We start from the raw sequence: 23,522 nt of genomic DNA, 5'->3' as shown, positions 1-23,522 counted from the left end.
GAGATCATTGACAAGATCCTCCCGTGTAGTTCTGGGCTGATTCCTCCGTTTTCATGATCATTGCAACTCCACGTGGTGAGATCTTGCATGGAGCCCCAGACCGAGGGAGATTGACAGTTCTTTTGTGTTTCTTCCATTTGCGAATAATCACACCAACTGTTGTCACCTTCTCACCAAGCTGCTTGGCGATGGTCTTGTAGCCCATTCCAGCCTTGTGTAGATCTACAATCTTGTCCCTGACATCCTTGGACAGCTCTTTGGTCTTGGCCATGGTGGAGAGTTTGGAATCTGATTGATTGATTGATTGATTGATTGATTGCTTCTGTGAACAGGTGTCTTTTATACAGGTTAGGAGCACACTGAGTGCTCCTACAGATGCTTTATACAGATTAGGATCACAGTGAGTGGATCTCACTGAGTGCTCCTAATCTCAGCTCGTTACCTGTATAAAAGACACCTGGGAGCCAGAAATCTCTGATTGAGAGGGGGTCAAATAATTGTTTCCCTCATTAAAATGCAATTAAATTTATAAAATATTTGACATGTGTTTTTCTGGATTTTTTTGGTCTCTCACTGTTCAAATTGTAATACCATTAAAATGATAGACTGATCATTTCATTGTCAGTGGGCAAACATACAAAATCAGCAGGGGATCAAATACTTTTTTTCCTCACTGTATACTCTAAATTACAAACACCAGTATTACTTCCTGTAGGTGATCATCATTATAGGACAGGTATGCTTAAGGTGCACTCAGCAATTCCTGAGAAACACTGTTAATATTCAAACTCAACTGCCAAAACAAACACACCCCTCCCTTCAGTGCTCCTTTGAGCACACAAATTAATTCCTATTACCTCTCAGAGGACTCTCCACTGCAGAAAAGCTCACCGATGTTGACGCAGCTCCTAGCCCTAGACTTATCATAATACATATTTTTTTTAGTTTATGAATTTTTTATAGTCGGACCTTTTTCTCTTGATCTGTTTCTCAGCCATTTGTCCTCCTTGGAGTTTAGAAAGTTCACATCAGCCAGATTTGCCCTCGTTCTTCTAATGAATTTCCCTCCCACTCTGCCCCTGATTGGCTGCAATAGTGTTGTGTGGATCAGTCCGATCCACTTTGTTTTTGCTCCATTTACAGAGCCAGGGCTGTGCACAAATACTAGATTTTTTTTCAGCCCACCCACAGAACGGAGAGCTAGCAGACTGTGAGGAGATAATTGCAGAATTTGACAAAAAGTGTATTGGATTAGAATTACTGACTGCACCCTTTAACTCTACTTGCACTTAGTTTCACTTTTGGATGTAATGACCTTAGTTCAGTAAACAGTGGTATTTCACAAACATTTAGAGACATGTAAATTAGAAAATTGTACAATGCCTCTGAGGATCCTTGTCATTAATATTTAAAAAACATATTATTCTAGACAAGCGATAGCCTTTACATATTTTGTTTAATCAGAAATAAAAGATGAATATTAATATATCTGTTAAATTCATTTTATCTTCCTCTTGTGCTAAATGTTGAATTTTGCCCTTAGAAATTGGTCCCTTCTGATTACACTTATTAGGCAGAGGGGGTTACTGATTGGTGTAGGAGATAGGCCCAGTTGAAGCATAATTTCCCACCTGGCTGTACTCTGATTGGCCGAAGTCCCCTGTTCCAGTAAAAGCAACTCCTGATTGGTCAAAGCTTCCCTGGTTGTAGACCTGTTGGTTGAAGGCAGTGCCCTGTTTTTCAGAGGACGAGACAGGATGCCTCGCTGCACCTCCCTTGTGCCATCCAGTCTCTTTAAACACAAACCAGATGTTTCCAGCCCAGAGCACAAAGTTTAAATACCCAAATACCTGTGAATGAATGGACACAAATGCTGTGGTGAACATTGCTGGGGAAGTTACTAAAATCCACTACCTCCACTGAAATTGTAATCAGACTAAACAAAAATTTTATTAGATTGTAATTCACTTGTAATCAATTACTTTAAAGATTACCTTACGGAAAAGTAATATTGATAACTATTTTACTTAGAGGTTACCATATAAACTCCTACAAACTTACAAAAATACAAATGTCTCACACAATAGTACTTTAACACTAAATGAACACAATAGCAAAAATATAAACTTTGCAATTGCACATGGCGGATCATGAAGGGCTGCACAGCCTCTGGGTTTGAAAGCTCTGAAAGTGTTTTTAAAGATTTCCTAAAATTAAAGCCTAATAACTAAAAAATAAATACAATTAAAAAAACATCTTGGTATCATTGTAAAGAAATCTTTTCATATTTTTTAATGATATAGATTAGGATACATTCTGAGACTCAGCCTAAAGCCCCATTCATACTGCCAGTGACTTTGTAGCTTGGTGTCACTAGACTACGATCTGTGTCACTATTGGGTGTTCCTACTATTTGACGCTGTAACGTTATTGGAAGACTGCACATCTGGCCATAGCTTTTGAAAATTGTATCAGGGATGAGACCTGGCTCGGCGATCCACTGAGTGAGACAGGGCCAAATCAAATCTGGCCAAATTTCTGAGATCATCCGATAAAGATCTCATTACGTGAGGCGAGGAGTAAAGGAAGTCTTCTTGGAAGAACCACAGCATTTTCTTATTGGACGAAGGATCCATGGAAGGCTTGGAGCAAGGAGCCGTGGAAGGCTTGGAGCAAGGATCCTTGGAAGGCTTGGAGCAAGGAGCCGTGGAAGGCTTGGAGCAAGGAGCCGTGGAAGGCTTGGAGCAAGGAGCCGTGCAAGGCTTGGAGAAAGGAGCTGTGGAAGACTGAATGAATCAAACTCACTCGGAATGCAGACCATTTCTGACATGCTTTTCCACGCTTTATTGTTTTATTGTGTGGTTACAAACAAATTATCTAGAACAGTAAAAATCCCTCACAATGCCGAAACTTGATGTCTTGCCTGCACTTGTCTCATTCTGCTAAGAGACAGATGAAATGAGCTCCGCTGTCTTCACTCTCATTGGAAGTCCCTTGCGAATTTCGCTCATCATTTGGATAATATTGAAATTTTCTAAACTTGTCTTGTCGCTCTCCAATGGCGACCTTTGTCCAATGGCCACGGCAGCTTGTGTCACCGGAAGTCGCTATGCTCTCAGTGAAAATAAATGGGATTGTGTTGCTGTCTCAAGCGATGTCACTGGCAGTGTGAACGGGCTTGTGAAACAGCTGAAAATCAAAACTGTTTTATTTTTCTTATTATTTTTCCTGATTTTGCATTATAACTCTCTGGGTGTAAATAAAGTGGCTCTAAAAATCTGCTTTTGGTTGGTTTCCAATCATGTCTACTGTACCTGAGAATAAAATTGTGTTGATACACAAAGCAATACAAATTATTTATCCTAGTGTACAAAAACCTCACCAAGTGTCCGAACAGCTCTCCAAACAAATAAAACATAATAATTGTACATAAGAACTAATTATGCATGCAAACACAACAATGACTAAAGGTTTGCATAACATGCAGACATAATTTTACTAATGAGATTTCACAGAATGAGTTTCCTTCTGTGCCATTTGAGTCATCATTGAGTCTGTGTCACTTGACGCCGTATCCTGGTGGCCACATGTAACAGTCACCAATCACATGTCTCTCTTCCCAAATATGGAAGATTCCGATCTGAAACCAATACGATTGGTTTAGCGTTTCATGGCACTACATCATTTTCGATGACGTCATCTGATCCAGGAAAGCTAATGTTTCCAGCCAGATTGCAAGATGGCAGATAGCCAGATGTTGTGTGCACATTGTGCTAAGTATGGATTGTCTAATGATCTATGCATCTAATTGCCTTGTGTGTGGGCTCATTTGAAAGATAATTGCCTCTAAGTAATGGTATGTGATATTTTATGTTGTATTTATTTTTAGTTATAAGTGACCATTTTCCCTCACGGGACCACTGGTGGGCCAAAAGTTAACAGAAACACAAAAAGACCCACATTTGAATGGAATAATGTCTTGAATCTATTCCACATAAAAATATTATTCTCTAAACAAGGAAGAAGTACTGTAATTTAAATTAAGTTAGTAATTGTAATCTGATTACAGTAATTTAGATTTAGAACATTACATTACTGACAGTACATTATTGAGTTTTACTACACGGCTCTATGGAATACTCAATGCTGTTTGGTGAATCGTACAATCTCTAGTGGTCTGATATTTCTTTATCTTTTTTTTTTTTTTGGCAAGTAGTCATGTAATTAAGTGGGATAATAAACAGTCCGACAATACATTTCTCAACACCAACAGGACCCTGACACTAACCGGAGGTGGATTTCAGCTGTTTCTTGAAACTCTGCAGTCTCTTCTCACATAAACATTTATTTATTATTTGGTAAGTAGCCATGTAATAAGCAGAATTATCTATAGTCAACTGGTCATTATGGTAAAATAAACCCCTTTATGATAAACCCTGTCAGGCTTATTTTGTGATAATGACCAACTGAGTGTAAAGTATCCCTTATGTAACGCATTACTTTCAGCACTGGTTATGAATACAAGAGATAGTTACCGTTTCATCCTAAAGTCTAATAAATGGAATTTCACACCTTCATTAATTATTACGATGCAAGAAAGGATGTTTTATGACATACAGCATAATGAGGTATAGAGATGATTTATTACCATTTCTTACCAGCAACACAAATAAAACAAACATGTGTGGCTAAAGTGGTAAAATCTTACCACAGACGTATTCAGACCAGACCATCTGGGTCCATATAATGTACTGCACTTGTTGGCCTGCACCTTACAAGCCGACAAGAGCAGAACCACCTCACCAGGATCAGTCGCTGCCTTTACATCTGAAAGACCTTTTGCCCAGGCAGATGAACTCACTAGCCACATAAATGAGAACACCACGGTCACTACAAAGTCCTGTGAAACATAAAGAAAGCACGAAAGTGTTACAAACATTTTCTGCAAATCTGAATTCTTGTTACTAATGAAAAGGTGAAGTGTGAAGATATGGCACCACCAACGACACCAAATGGAATTGCAAAAATAATTACTGTTCTCAACAGTTTTCCCCAACCTACCCCACCTGTTGTTTGTTTAGCGTAACTGATAGTCCCACCCCAAACTCATGCCATTGGATTCAATGTTTTTGTGTTGGGGTGGGCAGGAGTAATATTTGGTAAGTGGCACATAGCCAACATTTACACTTTTCAAGGGAAATCAACCTCCAAATGGCTCGCTTATAGTTGTCTCTGCATATTAATCTGGGATAAGGAGTATTTTAACATCAAACAATGAAACACTTCAAAATTAAACTATGTATGACAAAGTACAACTTTTTTTTTATGTCTTATGACTAGATTTAATGTGGGTATTTAATGAATAGAAGCTTGTTTTTTGTTCATCAGTCTTTCCCAAACCACAGTTTCCCTGAACATTCACTGGGCGCTGCCATGAGGATTCAGATTGCTGCTGGACTGTTTTCTGGTTCCGGTCTCCATTTAAAGCCATTTAAAAACTACCAAAACGAGTATTCAAGGCAGAGGACAACAACAATTTTAAGTGTTAATTGAAGTAAAAAATATAGTTCAGGCTCAACTTGTGCAGTTGTTAGCAGTCATTACAACTCGACGTAGTTAACGTATCAAGGTAATTAACCTGCCAGTCATCGCTTCATGTCATCTACCTACTCCTTAAACTTGGATGGGTGAGGCACTGTCAAAAGACAGTCATCATGCCTCTGTAAGTAATAGTTTTTTTTGCCAATTTATACAAATGTAATCTGCTAAACATTAAAATATCTGGTAAATAGCATACGCTGATGCGAGTTAATAAACTGGAGACTGGAAAATGAAAACAGGATTCTGGTATGAATCTTCAGCATTCAGGAAAAAGGTATCCGCAAGGCATTTGTGGACGTAGGTTGTCTAAAATAACAGCAGTGCTCACAATGAGAGGTCCACGGTTGTTCTCACGGTACTTATTCTGGAAAAAGATGTAGACCACAGTGGCCAACAGGGAGTAGAGGAAGGCGAAGACAGCAATGGTGACAAAGAATTCGGCGGAGGAGGAAAAGTCTCCGATCAGGTAGAGCCGCTCTTGCCTCCTACCTTCACACATTGGCACGTAAAATTCCACCCGGTTCAACCTGTTACATACCATACACAAAGATGTCATACAAACTATCACGAACATTCAGGCCAGCATAATGTTAAAGATTAGGCTGTTTCTGCATTTAATTAGGTAAATGGAATAGTTCACCCAAAAAGTTTAATTTTGTCATAATTTACTCAACCTTAATGTCATTCCAAACCCTTGTTTCAAGTCTTTTAAAGCATTTTGATACATTTATGTGAAGAACAGAACAAAATGTCTGTTCTGCTGAACACAACAAAGATTTTTAGAAGAATATCTCAGCTCTGTAGGTCCTTTCAATGCAAGTGAATGTGGCCAGAACACCAAAAGCTCCAATAAAGAGATATAGTCAGCATAAAATTATCCATAAGACTAGAGTTTAATCAATGTCTTCTGAAGCGATCCAGTTGGTTTTGGGTAAGAACAGACCAAAATATAACTCCTTTTTCAATCTCAGTTTGTGTTCAGCAGAAGAAAGAGGGCATCTGGGATTGCATGAAGGTGAGTAAATGATTTTTGAGTGAACTAACCCTTTAAGTTTTTGTATATGGTCTTGGTCACTGATATATATCATATGAAATACACTCACCTAAAGGATTATTAGGAACACCTGTTCAATTTCTCATTAATGCAATTATCTAATCAACCAATCACATGGCAGTTGCTTCAATGCATTTAGGGGTGTGGTGCTGGTCAAAACAATCTCCTGAACTCCAAACTGAATGTCAGAATGGGAAAGAAAGGTGATTTGAGCAATTTTGAGTGTGGCATGGTTGTTGGTGCCAGATGGGCCGGTCTGAGTATTTCATAATCTGCTCAGTTACTGGGATTTTCATGCACAACCAATTCTAGGGTTTACAAAGAATGGTGTGAAAAGGGAAAAACATCCAGTATGTGGCAGTCCTGTGGGCGAAAATGCCTTGTTGATGCTAGAGGTCAGAGGAGAATGGGCCGACTGATTCAAGCTGATAGAAGAGCAACTTTGCCTGAAATAACCACTTGTTACAACCAAGGTATGCAGCAAAGCATTTGTGAAGCCACAACACGCACAACCTTGAGGCGGATGGGCTACAACAGCAGAAGACCCCACCGGGTACCACTCATCTCCACTACAAATAGGAAAAAAGAGGCTACAATTTGCAAGAGCTCACCAAAATTGGACAGTTGAAGACTGGAAAAATGTTGCCTGGTCTGATGAGTCTCGATTTCTGTTGAGACATTCAGATGGTAGAGTCAGAATTTGGCGTAAACAGAATGAGAACATGGAGCCATCATGCCTTGTTACCACTGTGCAGGCTGGTGGTGGTGGTTTAATGGTGTGGGGGATGTTTTCTTGGCACACTTTAGGCCCCTTAGTGCCAATTGGGCATCGTTTAAATGCCACGGCCTACCTGAGCATTGTTTCTGACCATGTCCATCCCTTTATGGCCACCATGTACCCATCCTCTGATGGCTACTTCCAGCAGGATAATGCACCATGTCACAAAGCTCGAATCATTTCAAATTGGTTTCTTGAACATGACAATGAGTTCACTGTACTAAAATGGCCCCCACAGTCACCAGATCTCAACCCAATAGAGCATCTTTGGGATGTGGTGGAACTGGAGCTTCGTGCCCTGGATGTGCATCCCACAAATCTCCATCAACTGCAAGATGCTATCCTATCAATATGGGCCAACATTTCTAAAGAATGCTTTCAGCACCTTGTTGAATCAATGCCACGTAGAATTAAGGCAGTTCTGAAGGGGAAAGGGGGTCAAACACAGTATTAGTATGGTGTTCCTAATAATCCTTTAGGTGAGTGTATACTCATCATGGTTTGGAACAACATAAAAGTGAATAAATGATGACAGAATGTAAATTTTAGTGTGAACTATTCCTTTAAAACACAATGGCATTGAGTCTAAGTCAATACTGTGTATGTCTAGAGAGTGTAAAAGGGGTTTCTCCTTTCTTACCAATTTCAATCTGTATATTTTATATATAAATATATATTTTTTAAATACTGTCCAAGTTAAATTTATTTATGTCTAGTCCTGCTCTAACATCTATGAACTTGAAGCCCAGTGAATGCAGAATAAACTTGAGGGCTACTTCAAACCATCATGCTGGCCAGGACATCTTGTGTGTGCACTTGACTTTTTGGGGCAAAAGGCAATGCAAACAGCCTGTTCTTGCAAATTGTTGTACATACAATGTTCTATTAAATAATATTTGTCTGTCAAAAACAATAAAAACAGTTCTGATAGAGAATAATGCAGATTCATTAATGTGACATATTGTCCTCTTTTGCTTAAAGGAATATTATGGGTTCAATACAAGTTAAGTTACATAATATTGGGTTCCAGTGAGGCACTTACAGTGAAAGTGAATAGGGACCAAACTGTAAATGTTAAAATAACATGATTTTAGTGTGATAAAATCGCATACTGACTGACAATTGTGATAAATGTGATAAATAGACAATTTTACGACTTTGTTGCCATGACGATGCAATGTCAACAAGCCCTAAAACCCTAAAATGACTGTAAAAATTACGATTTAAAAAGATTTACAGCTCATATGATACATGAGTATTAACAGAAGAATTAAATACACTATATAAATGTTGTTTTGTAAGAAATAACCCTTTAAGGTTGTCGCAACAATGCCACAATGAATGCGTGCCGTAATATAAACTAGAGGTGGTCCAATGAAATATTAGTGTATGCAACTTTTGTTTTGGCCAGGCAGTGTAGGATCTAACATTTGATTGTATTTTAAATGACTAGCAATCGTTATGTCTTATATCATCATTGCCTATGTTTTATAAAACTATTTATTTAAAAACAACTGTTTTCAATAAGTCAAAACAACAGCGGAAGATATGCTACTTAACTGCTCTTAAGACATATTTTCGGATATTCATCTTACTCTTCCTTACGTTATTTATTTATTTTTTGAGGGCAGGGGGCGAGTTTTGTTGTCGTTAACAAAGATGATCACCTGTAACCATGGTTACTCCTCAAAACATCAGATTCATCCGCGGAGAAGAGCAGAGTCGATGCAAAACTCATGTAATTACAAAAATAATGTTCCTCCGCAAGCAACCTGCAGTTCCCTCTCGAGAGGTCTCTCCTATTGCGTAAGTAGCTTACGTTATGGGAAAACTCCGTTTCTCGAGAAATATTGAAGTCTTTATGTAAAACGCATTGCAGCTGCACAGCATACAGCAATGAGCGAGGCAGCTCGGTCATTGGCTGTGCTGTGGCAACTTGCTCGAACCAATGACGGGGCGACTCTGAACGCGCGACCAATGGACGCTTTTGATTTAAGTAAAAGAGCAATTTTTGAGGCGTTGTTCCAAATGCCTTTAACCTGCGCCTCGTGCAGAGGCCCTCTTCCTGACGGGGACCGTCACGTTATCTGCACTCGCTGCCTGGGACCTGACCACGCAGAAGCTGCTCTCATTCAGGGCGGATGCCGAGCTGCGTGCTCGCTTTGCCGCCTTCGCCGCAAACGAGCCTGCTTCCACCGTGCTGCAGTCTCCTCCATTCGAGCCGCGCAAGAAAAAGCGCCGCTCACAGAGGCTGCCAGAGCACGCGGAATTCAGTGACGTCATGCCGGGCCAGTCCCCGCGTGCTTCACCACTACCCAAGATCTCCCCGCCGCCAGTCCATTTCACGCAGGCGGACCAGCACCCCTCCAACAGAGCTGTGGGTCTCGTCTCGTTCGGCGCGTCAGGGGACGACGGTGAAAAGGATGAAAGCCTTTCTATTGATGCTGCATCCGACGACTGGCTGGGCTCGGCCTTCGACCCCGCGGCGTCGACATTAGAGGACACGAGCACGGGCACCAGCATGGACTCTGAGATCGTCCGCATCCTGTCCAAAGCCGTGGAAGACCTCGGGCTCGACTGGTCTTCTCCAGAAGAACCCGCCCACAGCCGGCTGGACGAGTGGTTCCTGCAGGGGCGCCGGCAGGCCCCTCGACAGAGACCCTCCCCTTTCTTCCCCGAAGTTCACGACGAACTCACAAAGTCGTGGAAAGCCCCGCACTCTGCTCGTCTGAAGCCTTCTTTCTCTTCCTCGCTCTCCTCAGTGGACGGCGCGAGAGAAAGAGGCTACGAGGGAACCCCGCCCCTCGAGGAGGCTGTGGCCAACCATCTGTGCCCACCCTCCACAGCTGGATGGAAAGCCAAAGCTTCTCATCCCTCGAAGCCCTGCCGATCTACCTCAGCTCTCGCCGGCCGCGCATACGCCGCCGCTGGCCAAGCTGCGTCAGCGCTTCATTCCATGGCTGTTCTACAAGTTTATCAGGCCAAACTTCTCCGCACCATGGACGAGTCGGGACCTTTCAAGGACCTGCGCAGCACTACTGACGTAGCCCTGCGAGCCACAAAGGCCACCGCCCAATCCATCGGCCAGGCCATGGCTAACCTGACTGTCCTTGAGCGCCATCTGTGGCTGACGCTAACAGAGATGAAGGACGCGGATAAGGCGCCATTTCTTGACGCGCCTATCGCTCCAAGCGGCCTGTTCGGACCGGCGGTAAAAGAGTTTGCTGAACGCTTCACTGAAGCTCGGAAGGATTCGCAGGCTATGCGTCACTTCCTGCCCAAGCGCTCCAGCTCGTCTCAGAGCCGCCAGAGACCGCCTCAGCAGCAGCAGCGAGCCAGGGCGGCGCCTCCCGTCTCCCAGCCAAAGAGCAGACCTGAAACGGACGCTCGACGCCGCTTGCATTCCGCTAACCGAAGGAAGCCGCCTGAGCAACGGGTCCTCGGCCCAAGATCGTGCTGAACCCGGAGCCTCGTAAGTCTTCCTAGCAATAGGAAGAAAAAGAGAGAGTGCGTGTCTCGCAAAAGCCGGACCACTCTCTCTAAAACGTGTGAAACATTACCAAATGTCTGTACAGCAGTCAATGGGCCAGTCACAGAACTCGCTCACCTGCAATCAAACGCCGTTTTAACGGCAACACACAGAAATCACAAAAAGAGTCATTTTCTGCCTGTGTCACTAAGGGGTCACGTGTCCATACTAAAGTGCGCATTCCCACGTATCAATACTGTCCAAACAGTGCCGAATACTTCCCCAGCTCCAGCTGGACGCACCATATATGTAGATCGTGTGCCTATTGTCATGTATGCACCACTACACGCAAGCACTGTTCCCACAGTTATAAACACTTCCCCAGTAAAAGCGGGAAATACTATAAAGGTAGCGCGCGTGCCTGCTGTCCTGCATGCACCCCTACACACAAACACTGTAGGCCTATGCATAGCCAAAAACCCCCCGCCGCGAGCGGGAGGCTTTATGAAAGTGGCACGTGTGCCTACTACGGTATATGCACCCCCACCCATAAGCACTGCCCATACAGTTTCAAACAGTTCTCTGTCTCATGCCGCAAGTGTAACAGGGACAGAAAGTGTACTGTTAAAACATATGTATTATTTATTATAATTCACACAAAATGTTTATTTTCATATATATCTGGTATACTTGCCTAAAGAATTAGCGTTTTTCCCCTTTAATTGCTGTGATGTCATCATGAGCCTACACAATTTACTGTTTTGTCTCCTCCTTTTCCTCTTGGCATTGTTAATGCACTGAAGAGAGCAATATAAGGGCGATTTACTTAGACGCTGCTCTTGTATGTTTTGTGTATCAGTAAACACAGTGAAACCGCCGCCTGTTGTCCCGTGTCTGTCTCCACAACGCTTCACAACGCAGACAAGTGTTTTCATAACTGGTGTCGCGAGCCACCGGTTACACAAGCATCACAGATGCGACGCGCGAGCCAAGAAACTCCCCGCTAAGAGCGGGAAGCTTTATGAAAGTGGCGCTCGTGCCTATTACAATGTATGCACCCCCACCCATAAACACTGTCGATACAGTTTCAAACATTTCTCTGTCTCATGCCGCAAGCATCACGGATGCGACGCGTGAGCCAAGAAACTCCCCGCTAAGAGCGGGAAGCTTTATGACAGTGGCGCGCGTGCCTATTACGATGTATGCACCCCCACCCGAAAACACTGTCCATACAGTTTCAAACATTTCTCCAGCTCATGCTGTGAGCATTTCGGAGATAGTGCGCGTGCCTGTAATCTCACACGCACCCCTGCACTCGGCACTCAACAAGGCTGCTCAGCGCGTGCCCGCGCCTCTGACAGCTGTAAGCTCAGTGTTAGCACAAGGCAATTTGCCGGTGGGGCCCATACGTCACTGCGACACGCTCCCAGCCAGCATTCAGCCCACATCTGTGCGAGCAAAAGCCTGGGAAAAAATCCCTGACATGCCGAAATGGGTTTTGAACATAATAAAACACGGTTACTCGCTTCAATTCGCTCGCAGACCACCCCGCTTTTCAGCGGTGGTCGAGACGAAAGTGAGGAGAGATGTGTCACATGTTCTACGCACCGAGGTGCTCAAACTAATAGAGAAGGGCGCTATAGAAACTGTTCCTCCCTCTATGAGCGAGGCAGGTTTTTACAGCCGCTATTTTCTCGTCCGAAAAGGGCGGTGGCCTCCGCCCCATCCTAGATCTCAGACATCTGAACAAAGCTTTAATGATTCAGCTCGTTCAGAATATTAACGACCAAACATATCCTCGCGCAAGTTCAGCCCGGGATTGGTTTCTATCAGTGGATTTGAAAGGCGCTTACTTTCACATTCGATAGCGCCTCATCACAGGCCTTTTCTGAGATTCGCTTTCGAGGGACAGTCATATCAGTACACAGTACTACCATTCGGCCTATCATTGGCCCCCCGTATATTCACGAAATGTTTGGACATAGCACTTTCCCCCCTGAGACAGCGGGGAGTGCGAATACTCGACGATTGGCTAATCATAGCACAATCAGAGAGTCAGTTAACGACGCACTGATCTTGGATTATCAGCCATCTAGAATGCCTGGGTCTGAGAATCAATTTTGCAAAGAGCGTGCTATCCCCCAGCCAGAATATCTCCTTTCTGGGAATAGTGCTGGACTCAGTGCAGATGACGGCGCGCCTCTCATTAGAGCTGCGCTCTCTGTCGACGCCTTGCAACATCATTCAGACCGGCGACGCTGCGCCCGTCAAACGATTTCAAAGGATGCTCGGTCTCATGGCCTCGGCATCAGCTGTACTCCAGCTAGGATTGTTGCACATGCGTCCTCTCCAACGCTGGCTCAAGAGCCGTGTCCCCACTCACGCGTGCCGCTCGGGCCACTTTTTAATCAGAGCAAATCACGGCTGTATAAAAGCCCTGATGCCCTGGAAAGCCATCGACTGGTATCGAACCGGCGTGAGTCTGGGCGTGAACACATGGAGAAAAATGATCACGACAGATGCCTCCAAAATAGGATGGGGGGCCCTTTACGAGGGCAGGCCTGTCTCCGGCTTTTGGTCAAACCCGGAAAAGCGCCTACATATAAACTGTCTGGAAATGAAAGCGGTCGCCTTGGCTCTCAGAGCCCTGCTTCCGTACCTGAAAAATGAACACGTCCTGGTCTGAACGGACAACATGACGGTATATTGTATATAAATCGCCAGGGTGGACTCTATGACCAGGGAGCTCATCTCATGGTCACAGCACCACTTGCGCTCGCTGAGAGCAGCACATGTGCCAGGCGTCCTGAACCAGGGAGCGGACATGCTGTCCAGAGACAAGGTTCTCCCAGGAGAATGGTCTCTCCACCCCTGGCCGGTTCAGTGGTTATGGCAAACCTTTGGCAAGGCGGAGGTCGACCTCTTAGCCTCCAGGGAAAATGCACACTGCCCCTTTTCTTCTCAAAGAGAACGGACGCTTCGCCCAAGTCTGGCCGAGCAGCCCCTTGTATGCTTTTCCCCGATCGCAATGCTACCTCAGGTCATCAGTCGGATCAGGGAAGTGAAATGTGCAGTGCTCCTGGTAGCCCCTCTCTGGAAAAACCAGGCGTGGTTTCCAGAACTGATGCAGATGATGCAATCTGCCCCATGGCCGATTCCGCTGAGGCTAGACCTCCTCAGGCAGGCCAACGGGATGATTCTTCATCCCCGCCCGATCTGTGGGCCCTCCATGCATGGCCCCTCAACGGGTTCCCGAGAACCTCTCCAGTGGAGTTTTGAGAACCATCACGAGGCGCTGAGCGCCCTCTACGAGACGCTTATATGCCCAAAAGTGGAAAGTGTTCAGTGACTGGTGTGATACCAAGAGCTTGAACCCCAAATCGTCGCGAGATACCAAGTGTACTCGCCTTTTTGCAAGAGCTGCTGGAGGCGGGCGCACACCCTCCACGCTCAAAGTCTATGTGGCTGCCATAGCGGTGTCACACAATCCTGATAAAGGACGTTCATTAGGGAAAAACGACCTAATCATTCATTTCCTAAGAGGCTAGGAGGATGAACCCCCTCGCCCCCTCGGTGCCAATCTGGGACCTGGCCCACGGTCCTGGACGCACTCAAGAGTGCCCGTTCGAACCTCTCCGAACCGTGCACCTTAAACAGCTCTCGCTCAAAACTGCGCTCTTGCTGGCGCTCACCTCAGTCAAGAGAGTGGGCGACCTGCACGCGCTGTCATCAAGCGCTGCTTGCCTGGAATTTGGACCTAACGACTGCAGAGTTGTCCTTAGGCCAAAGCACGGGTATATTCCTAAAGTGCTCTCCACACCCTTCAGAGTACAGGTGATATCTCTGGCAGCCTATCGTCCCCAGCGGACTGAAGCGGCGCTAATTTACTCTGCCGGTCAGGCGCTCAGAGTATATTTGGAACATTCTGCCTTGTTCAGACAGGCGGAACAATTATTCAGTATGCTTTGGCGGCCGCACTAAAGGTCTCGCAGTTTCAAAGCAAAGAATATCGCGCTGGATAGTGGATGCTATAGCGCTGGCTTATGAAGCCAAGGGCCTTCAATGCCCCTTAGGCGTCAGAGCTCACTATACGAGGAGCATGGCCTCCTCGTGGGTGTGGTCGAGTGGGATACCCATTGAAGATATTTGTGCGGCGGCAGGCTGGGCCTCGCCTTCGAAATTTATCAGGTTTTATAACCTACAGGTCCCCTCATTGCATTCCAACATTCTATCAGCCTGACTGTAGAATGGACTGGAGTATGTATATGCTGAGCATTATCTCCTCCCTTATAGGTCCGTCTCTGACTGACTTAGAGGATTTTTTATGCATATCAATACATAGAAAAATCAGTACATAAGTTATGTGCTTGTGTTTTTACAACGATCGCCCCACCATGGACCTCCTTGGGGCAAAGGCGCTCTGTATTTTCCCATTATATAGCTCGCCGTTGGCGGCTTGTTGGATAATCACTTTGCTTTAAGGCTCAGGCATCCGCCTCTGGCTTTATAGAGCTGAAGTCAGCACGCACGGCGTTTTGCATGGTGTTCCCATAGCGTAAGCTACTTACGCTAATAGGAGAGACCTCTCGAGAGGAGCGACTCGGTTACTAACGTAACCTCGGTTCCCTGAGAGGAGGGAACGAGTATTGCGTAAGCTGCCGTGCTTGTGCTTGGTCAGTTCGCTTCAGTCGATTGAACCTAAAGAACTCTCATATTGAGACCATATTGTTCTGTCATTCGTGGTCAGTTGTTCTGTAATGAAGCAGACAAGGAGTGAGGATCTAGATGCAGTTTTAATGGGAAAACAAAAGATGAACAGGATAACTCGGTGAAACAAAACAACACAGGGAACAAATAAAATATCCACGATGGGAAAACCAAAATATAAACAAGAGAAACATCCACGAAGGGCACGGGTAGGAACACATTCAGGAACACATTCAAGAATTGCATTACATTTAACAACTGACCACGAATGATAAAACAATAAGGTTTAAATACACAAAGGATAATGATTAAATGACACACAGGTGAGAACAACGAAGTGCTGTTGGCAGTGATGAGGGCAGAAAATTATGGGAAGTGTAGTCCGGGACAGATGACAAGGGAGAAACACAGGGCAGACAACAGTGAATCGTGACATAACTAATATAACTTTTGATTTAAAAAATCTATTAGTATTTCTAGAAATTAACATTAGCTTAGATTAATAAATGCAGTAAAAGTATTGTTCATTATTAGTTCATGCTAACTAATGTTGTGAACTAATGTTAACAAATGGAACCTTATTGTAAAGTTTTACCAAAATAATAATTATTAAACATGAAAAAGAAATATATATCTTAATATTAATCTATTGTGTCTAATTCATATAAAATTATATTTAAATATAATATATATATATATATATATATATATATATATATATATATATACATACATACATACACTGTATCCATACAGGATCATATTAAAGCATTCATAACATGATTGTAAATAACTAATGGGTCAATTTGTTGTAATTCACTTTTTAGATGTCAAAGTATATTTTATGATCAAGTTCTTGTTTTACCTTCTTTGCAGCTAATATCATTTTAGTGTAATTTAACATATTGCTATCTATACTGGACATATACTATACATAATGTACTAGGCAGGATAATAAGCAATTCTTATATGACAAGAATAGCAATAGAGGCAGTGGCATGAACCATCCACTTTGGCTATTGTATGAAGCTTTGATGAAAGTTACAATATAATCCACATGTTTGGTGTTTGAAAACATATAGTTGGAACCACTATAGAGGGTTATGGCCTACTATGGCTGCAATAAACCTGTGTCACAAGAAACATACATGTGTAAATCATGTTAAAACATTTGGAATACAGTCGATTGTGCTTATCAAGAGAAAAGACCTGTAACTGGCAGAATTAAAATATTCACAAGGACTCAAGAGAATGTGAAGCTAAAACCCTTATCACATTAGCACATGCTCACATGGGGATTAGAATACTGAATCAAAGCCAGATAATTAACTTTTGTTTTTTCTCTAATTATCTACCAGAAGTACTCAGGGAGCTTCAAGCTAGCCTTACCTGAATGGGTAGGCAAAGTTGATGCCAATGCTGAGGTTGCTGTCAGTCCGGTTGACGCAGTCCACGCTAACCCGCAGTTGCCCAGAGTAACCTCCACATGTTGCAAATGCAAAGATGGCAAAAAGCTGAGAAGAATTGGAGAATTGGTGTTTTTATTGATCACATAACATAATTATTATTGAGAATGAATAAACATTATTCCAAAGAAGAAGAAAAAAGTATTTATTCATCAACAAGTTGACTTTGAGATGACCTTTCTTTTCTTTTTTACTGTCACCAATACCAATATCAATCAATCACCTGTTGGATAGAGACAATTTTTCACAATTCAATCAATTCCTAATGGATAAAAAGTTCCACTCTACCTTTTTCCTATTAAATATCCAATTTCTCTTGGAAATATGTCACATTATGAAAGCAAAACTGTTTCATGTTAACTCTACGGTTAGAATAAGTGAAGGGTGATACTGTTTTCCAACCAGCTTAAAAGAACAGTTTCTAACTTTGGGTTCATCCCCTAATCACTTATTGGTTATTTAGATACTGGACCGGCTGCAGCATGTGAGACTGTAGTCAATTTTAATTAAGACGGTGCCTTTGTAAACAGCTGATTAATTCTCATCTGCTACTGCTGGAGGTGGAGGTCTGGAGGTGTTAACTTATCAGTGTCAAGCTCATATGCAAACACTGAGTCAAACTGTAATATCTGAACAGCATTCTTAATAGTGATCACACCAAGAGGTTTTCTCTGCCTCTTTATCACACATCTCATCTTCAACATTTTTCTCTTTTACACAATTTCTCCACAGCTACATCTCTACCTAACCCAATCCCCTTCTCTCTGTTTCCCACTATTTTTTTCTTTATATGTCCATTAAACAGTGCCGACTTTCTTAGGCCCTGGTTCTGTTGTGAAGGATAGCCTTATTTAGCCCAGAGGACATTTCTCTGATTGCAAAACTGATGTTGACTTGTACATTTTATTTAAGGGGGATGGTATAGTCAAATTCAATTAAATGGAACAATATATGTAAGAATGCATTTACACACAAAATTGTTCTGCTCATTTTCATGAATAAGGCCCAGTACATGTAAAAATAAAAATTAGAATGGGAAATCAAACATTTGGCCTTATTCATGAAACACAAGCTTTCATTTCACTGTGACAATTTATGTAAGAACATGAACAATGCCCATGGAATTCATACTTTGTGTGTGTCACGAATGAGGCCCATTATTTGTTAAATCTAAAGGTGAAGCGTGTAACTTCTGTTTCTTTAGGAACATAAAATGGAATTGCAAAAATAAGGACTGCTTTAAAATAGGTTTCTGAAACATTCTTGTCTTCTTTTCTTCCATTGGTAGTCCCGCACAATTTATTCAGTCTGAAATTAGATGAGAAAATTATGTGACTGTGGCATTTTTGTCATTTTTGTCATTTTAGTGCCTTTTTTACCAAAAACCAAAAAGCGCTTTACACTGTGTCCCATTCACCCATACACACACACATTCACACACCAATGGCGGCAGAGCTGCCATGCAAGACGCTAGCCTGCCATTGGGAGCAACTTGGGGTTCAGTGTCTTGTCCAAGGACATTTCGGCATGTAGAGTCATGTGGGCCGGGAATCGAACTGCCAACCCTGAGATTAGCGGCCGACCCGCTCTACCTCCTGAGCCACAGCCACCCCAAATATGAGATGGTTAAAGTAACCACATCATGTTGTGGTGCTTCTATAATACTTTTGGATCATGTCAACTTGCATGCTCTTCAGGACTCGTACCCTGCATGGTACTTTGCACTGCAAGTGCCTTGTGTGGCCAACTAACTATTCCTGAACACCAAAGGGGACCCATTTTGTCTATGTTTAATTATTTGTTGTATATAAACATGCAATAGACAGACGTCCTTGACCATTGTCATGTATCTCGAGCAGCTTTAAAAAGACACAGTGTCAAGCTACAACTCTGAAAAGAAGACCCCATTCTGTTGGTGTATGAAAGATAGATGTCTGACCATTTTGATGCAGTTCTGGACGATACTGTATGTGTGTGCATCTTGCTTTATGATTTGGATTATGTATGTGTTTTTTTCGGCTCATATTAGCATGGATTGCTTGTGAACCAGTTGTAATATGATTTAAACTTTACAAAGGAACTGTTATTGAAGGATGAGACAGTGAAAAACACTATTGGACCCAATCACAAAACCATAAGTATACAGTTTCATTCATGACTATTTCAAATGTCATGACTGTTTGATAGTTTATGGTGCTGCTGTGCTTGAGTGAACAGTTTAATGTATTTGAATGCAATGTGTTGGACGTGCGTTTTGTAAATCCTGAAATTTTGTTTTGTAATATTGTGGACCTTGTTCATTCTCTTCCAATTGAGTTTCAAATGTGGCTGTATTAGAGTGGCTGCACAATGTTAGCTAGTCATAACAGTGGGCGTTTACGTTGAAGTTTAAGGGAGCTGCTTAGACCAAAACCGAGTTTTTCAGACAGAGGGCCAGAGACAGGATGGAAAATTATCATATACTGTATTACTAAATTATGACTGTGTTGGTACAATAAATTTTACTAAAATTATCAGTGGACCTCAGGGAAGATAATACAATGATAAATGTCATGACCCCTTTAAACAAGCTGGTAAATGTAGCAAGTTAAGTAATCTAGACATTACTGTATGTACTTTTTACAAGTTATACACTATGGTAAAAGTGTTTTGATTCTATAAGATTGCATTGTGTGAGGAACAGATTGAAAAGTAAGAGTTCACGAACTGTTAATCTGCCATTTTTTTCTCGTGATTTGTGTAAAAGTGAATAAAGGTCATTGTTGTAGCATCCCTAGTGTTCATTTTACCAGGAAACTGTCATGATACGTACATCAAGCCATGTAAAAATAATTTTGCAAAAATGTAGGTAGAGTTATGTAATTCTATGAGTCAGTGTTGCTATGCCGAGCCTCTTAAAAAGAGCAACATTGAAAGTGCCACAGTTGAAACATTTTGGAAAAGTCAACCTATAAATGGCCTACATATATTTCTACACATTAAACTGGGATAGGAGAAATATTTTTAGCATAAAAATGACATAGTGAAGTTTACCAACAAAAACAAAACCTAAAGCAAGTTCCTCAGACTTCAGAAAACAGTTTGTTTCACTAAATCCACCCACTTTACTCATATAAAGTGCTCTTAATTAGTCCAATTTTGTATAGTTTCACAGCCTATTACTTTGAAACTCACTTTATTTGGGATACAGGTATGCATTTCAAGCATGATACCTGGAACTGTTAAAAGCCAGAATGTCACCATGGTAACCTAAAGGCAGATATGCAGTGAACTCCTTCAGCAGCATATCACTCTACAATAAATTCAACTACAGAAATCTCTTGGTTTTTAACCTAGTTTCTGAAACATCAAAAGGGTCACAATAGCATAGTCTGTAAGGGTGTAGGAAATCTGATCTATGAATGTCTACTCTCAGATACTTTGAGATATACTGGATGGCTATTCTCCTTTTTGCATAGCATATTCATTGATCATGAATATTGACTCATTTATAGGCTAACAGAGAAAGGCATCTCACTCATTCAGAATTTCAAATTCAATTTAGTAGAGTAGTAGTGCAATGTTAGCAGCTAAACAGTGTCTGGCACTGAAAAATATAATATTTAGGTGGGAGTGTCATACATGCTTCTGCTTTAGCAGTCTGGTATGTTGTTTTGGTATCAGTGATCCAAATTGCCTTGTGAATTCACCCTCTCTGGATAGCTTACATTTGCGGCTCTAAATAATTTAAATAATTTATTAGAATACAATCTGGATTCCAAAAAAGTCATGTTAACCTATACATTTTAGGTTTGAAACTGCTAAACTTACAAGAAAATTCACAGAATCTCACATCTTATTGAAGAAACATCTGTTATAGAATAGTTGTCAAACTGTCCACAACTATGTATCACCTATACCTGCTACAGATACATAAAGATTATAAAGCAAGGACTTACCGGTGCAAATATGACCATACACATTTAAAAGCAAAAGAGATGTCCAGCTTCAGAACACAAGTAATACTCTGTTCTCATTTAGATGCTCCAAAGAGTCAGAATAAAAGCAGCTTTTACGTTATCTTCTCTGTTCTAGCTTCTTGTCTTGTAGTGTGGATAGAGAAGGGTGAATGTGAGCTCAGCAGAGTGAGACAGAAGAGGGCTGGTGTTTCTGTGTGCTTCTCTAAGTATTACCCTATGCACACTCCTTTGCTCTGAGCACAGGGGCTGAAACTGCTTTGGAGTCACAAACACACATGCAAGCAGAGTTTAGCTGATGCATGGTCACAGGTGTCCATATATCAGATAATTAACGATGTTTTTGAACTTGGTTCATCCAATCGGAATTTAGAGATGGAATCTGTTTAATAATTGCCATTTTCCAATCCATACCATATGATTGTTTCTGATCATGTATAGTCATCGATAGCACAATATCAAAGGTTGCTGCAGTTCTGGGGGAAAATTGAATTGAAAGGAGTCAAGCAGGCATTTGTTTTAAACCTTCAGATCCCTCCTTTAGAAAATGGGGATTTATGCGTTATGGCTATGGAATGCATTGAAAAAGACAGAACCTTTATAATTACGCTGAAAACTGTTTTAGCCTAGTAAAAAGTAATATACCAAATTGTATTTAAAATAAATGTATTTCATGATATGTATACTACAAATACATTAACATATCTATGTACTAATTAAAAGTACCATGTAATTGCACTTATTTCATGCTCTTCAAATGTACACAGAGAAACTTTTACCACTACAAATGAAGATAGCTTTTACAGATGCAATTAGGGGAAAAATACATTAAGTTCAAATATAGCATACTTTAGAAAGGTACACTGGTTAGGTGCTTGTTTCCATCTTATGATTCTTCAACTTGTTTGAACAGTGTTAAAAGCAACTGTCATAATAATGTTCTCCAAGCGCAAAAAATATTAGTAATATGACTTTAATACTAATATCCATACTTTATTATAGATATTTTCCTAATAGTATACTGTATATTTTTAAATTACACCATGTCTGTTCTGAGAACTTTTAAAATAACTTTTACTGTTATCATACAGAGAACAAACTCTTTATTTGTCTATTATTATGTTTAAAAAGATTTAAATCTGCTTCCGCTGAGAGAGACTGGCTAAGTGCTTGTCATTATTATCAGTTCACACAAACCTGCTCAACAAAATGATATGCTGTCTGTTAAGCCATTGATGATGATACTACTGGAACACTGAATTGGTTCAACTGCGGGATCTTGTGTAAGGGTTTCTCCTCTTTATGTATATAGTAAAGTCTCAATTAGATATTTTTTGTTTGTTTCTGCATTCAACAACGTTACACAAGTACAGTATGCCTTGTGATTTATTCAATTTTTAAAGCGGCATATTGCATTCAACATTGAGTGACTTGATGAGGTAAGGGTTAAAGTAATTTCTTCATCACCAATAATAGTGTATAAAGCACTATTTGCTCATTAATCTACTTTGTCTAATGCAGCTAGTCTGTTCAATCTTGTCTTACTTTGAATTGACAAATTTCCCTCTTGAAAGAAAAATAAACACAAAACCAACAGAGAATGTAAAACTGTTAATTTGCCATATATATACTGTAACATCTGTTGATGTTTCTGCTTGGGGACTTATTATTGGCTGTTGTGTTTGCATAATTAATGAGGTAGGTCTGTGTAGATTTTGGTGATTGTTTGGGTTTGTTATTAAATAACATTTAAATGTAATTGGGGTTATAGTTATGTTTTGAGTTCAGCTTAATGTTAAATATGTCGTTTTTTGTTATGAAAAGGGATTATTATTTTTAGTTACCCTAGATGAGATTAGTGTTTATTTGATATAGATGTGATCCTGTAGCTGTTATAAGAAGATTAGACTTGACTGTGATATTTATCAGTGATTTTTATTGTTACCAGCAGAGATGTGCCATATCAATATATTTTTTATTAACCCAATAACAATTACTTAAAGTCCATCATCGATAACAATACCGATAGTTTTATTTAACAATTTTTTACAATATTTATTTTGTGATTTCTTGGGATGAAATAGCTAATTTAGAATATAATTTTTAGTCTGTAAAGTAGTTCAATGGAAAGGAGGAGGCGAGAACCGCCTTGTCAATATAAATAATATTTGAATGATAACCTTAAACAAAAGACAAAAACACACATGACGGACATGTTCGTAAACGATCTCTCTCTCCTGCACCACCGTCCGCAATCGGCCTTTATCCCTCTCGGAGGCTTAATTAACCTGATAAGGAACCGGTGTGTATAATCACAACCCGTCCCGCTCTCCGCCCTGTCACATAGTCATAATTCAATCCTACATTTTTAAAACATTTGAGAGCCTAAACAGAAAATTTTTAGACTTCTGTTTTGTTTACCCCTTCAAAAATTAACCATGGTTTATCTACAGTAACTATACCATGGTATTTAGTTCAAACCATAGTTCCC

At 41.3% G+C, this 23,522-nt stretch overlaps 1 protein-coding gene across 1 annotated transcript in view; it reads right to left on the bottom strand.

Annotated features, from left to right (window-relative positions):
• Nucleotides 1-1,408: 1,408 nt before the first annotated feature.
• Nucleotides 1,409-23,522, bottom strand: part of synpra (synaptoporin a) — a 42,884-nt gene continuing 20,770 nt past the window's right edge. The window contains exons 3-6 of the mRNA XM_052100917.1: nucleotides 16,999-17,123; nucleotides 5,930-6,128; nucleotides 4,709-4,900; nucleotides 1,409-1,850 (exon numbers count right to left, since the gene is read on the bottom strand). Of these exons, the coding sequence (XP_051956877.1) occupies nucleotides 1,584-1,850; nucleotides 4,709-4,900; nucleotides 5,930-6,128; nucleotides 16,999-17,123 (783 nt within the window). The 3' untranslated portion in view covers nucleotides 1,409-1,583. The remainder of the gene's footprint in view (nucleotides 1,851-4,708; nucleotides 4,901-5,929; nucleotides 6,129-16,998; nucleotides 17,124-23,522) is intronic.

The sequence above is a fragment of the Xyrauchen texanus genome, chromosome 32 (assembly GCF_025860055.1).
Source record: "Xyrauchen texanus isolate HMW12.3.18 chromosome 32, RBS_HiC_50CHRs, whole genome shotgun sequence".
NCBI classification, from domain to species: Eukaryota; Metazoa; Chordata; class Actinopteri; order Cypriniformes; family Catostomidae; genus Xyrauchen; species Xyrauchen texanus.
This window is presented reverse-complemented; position numbering and strand designations above follow the sequence as displayed.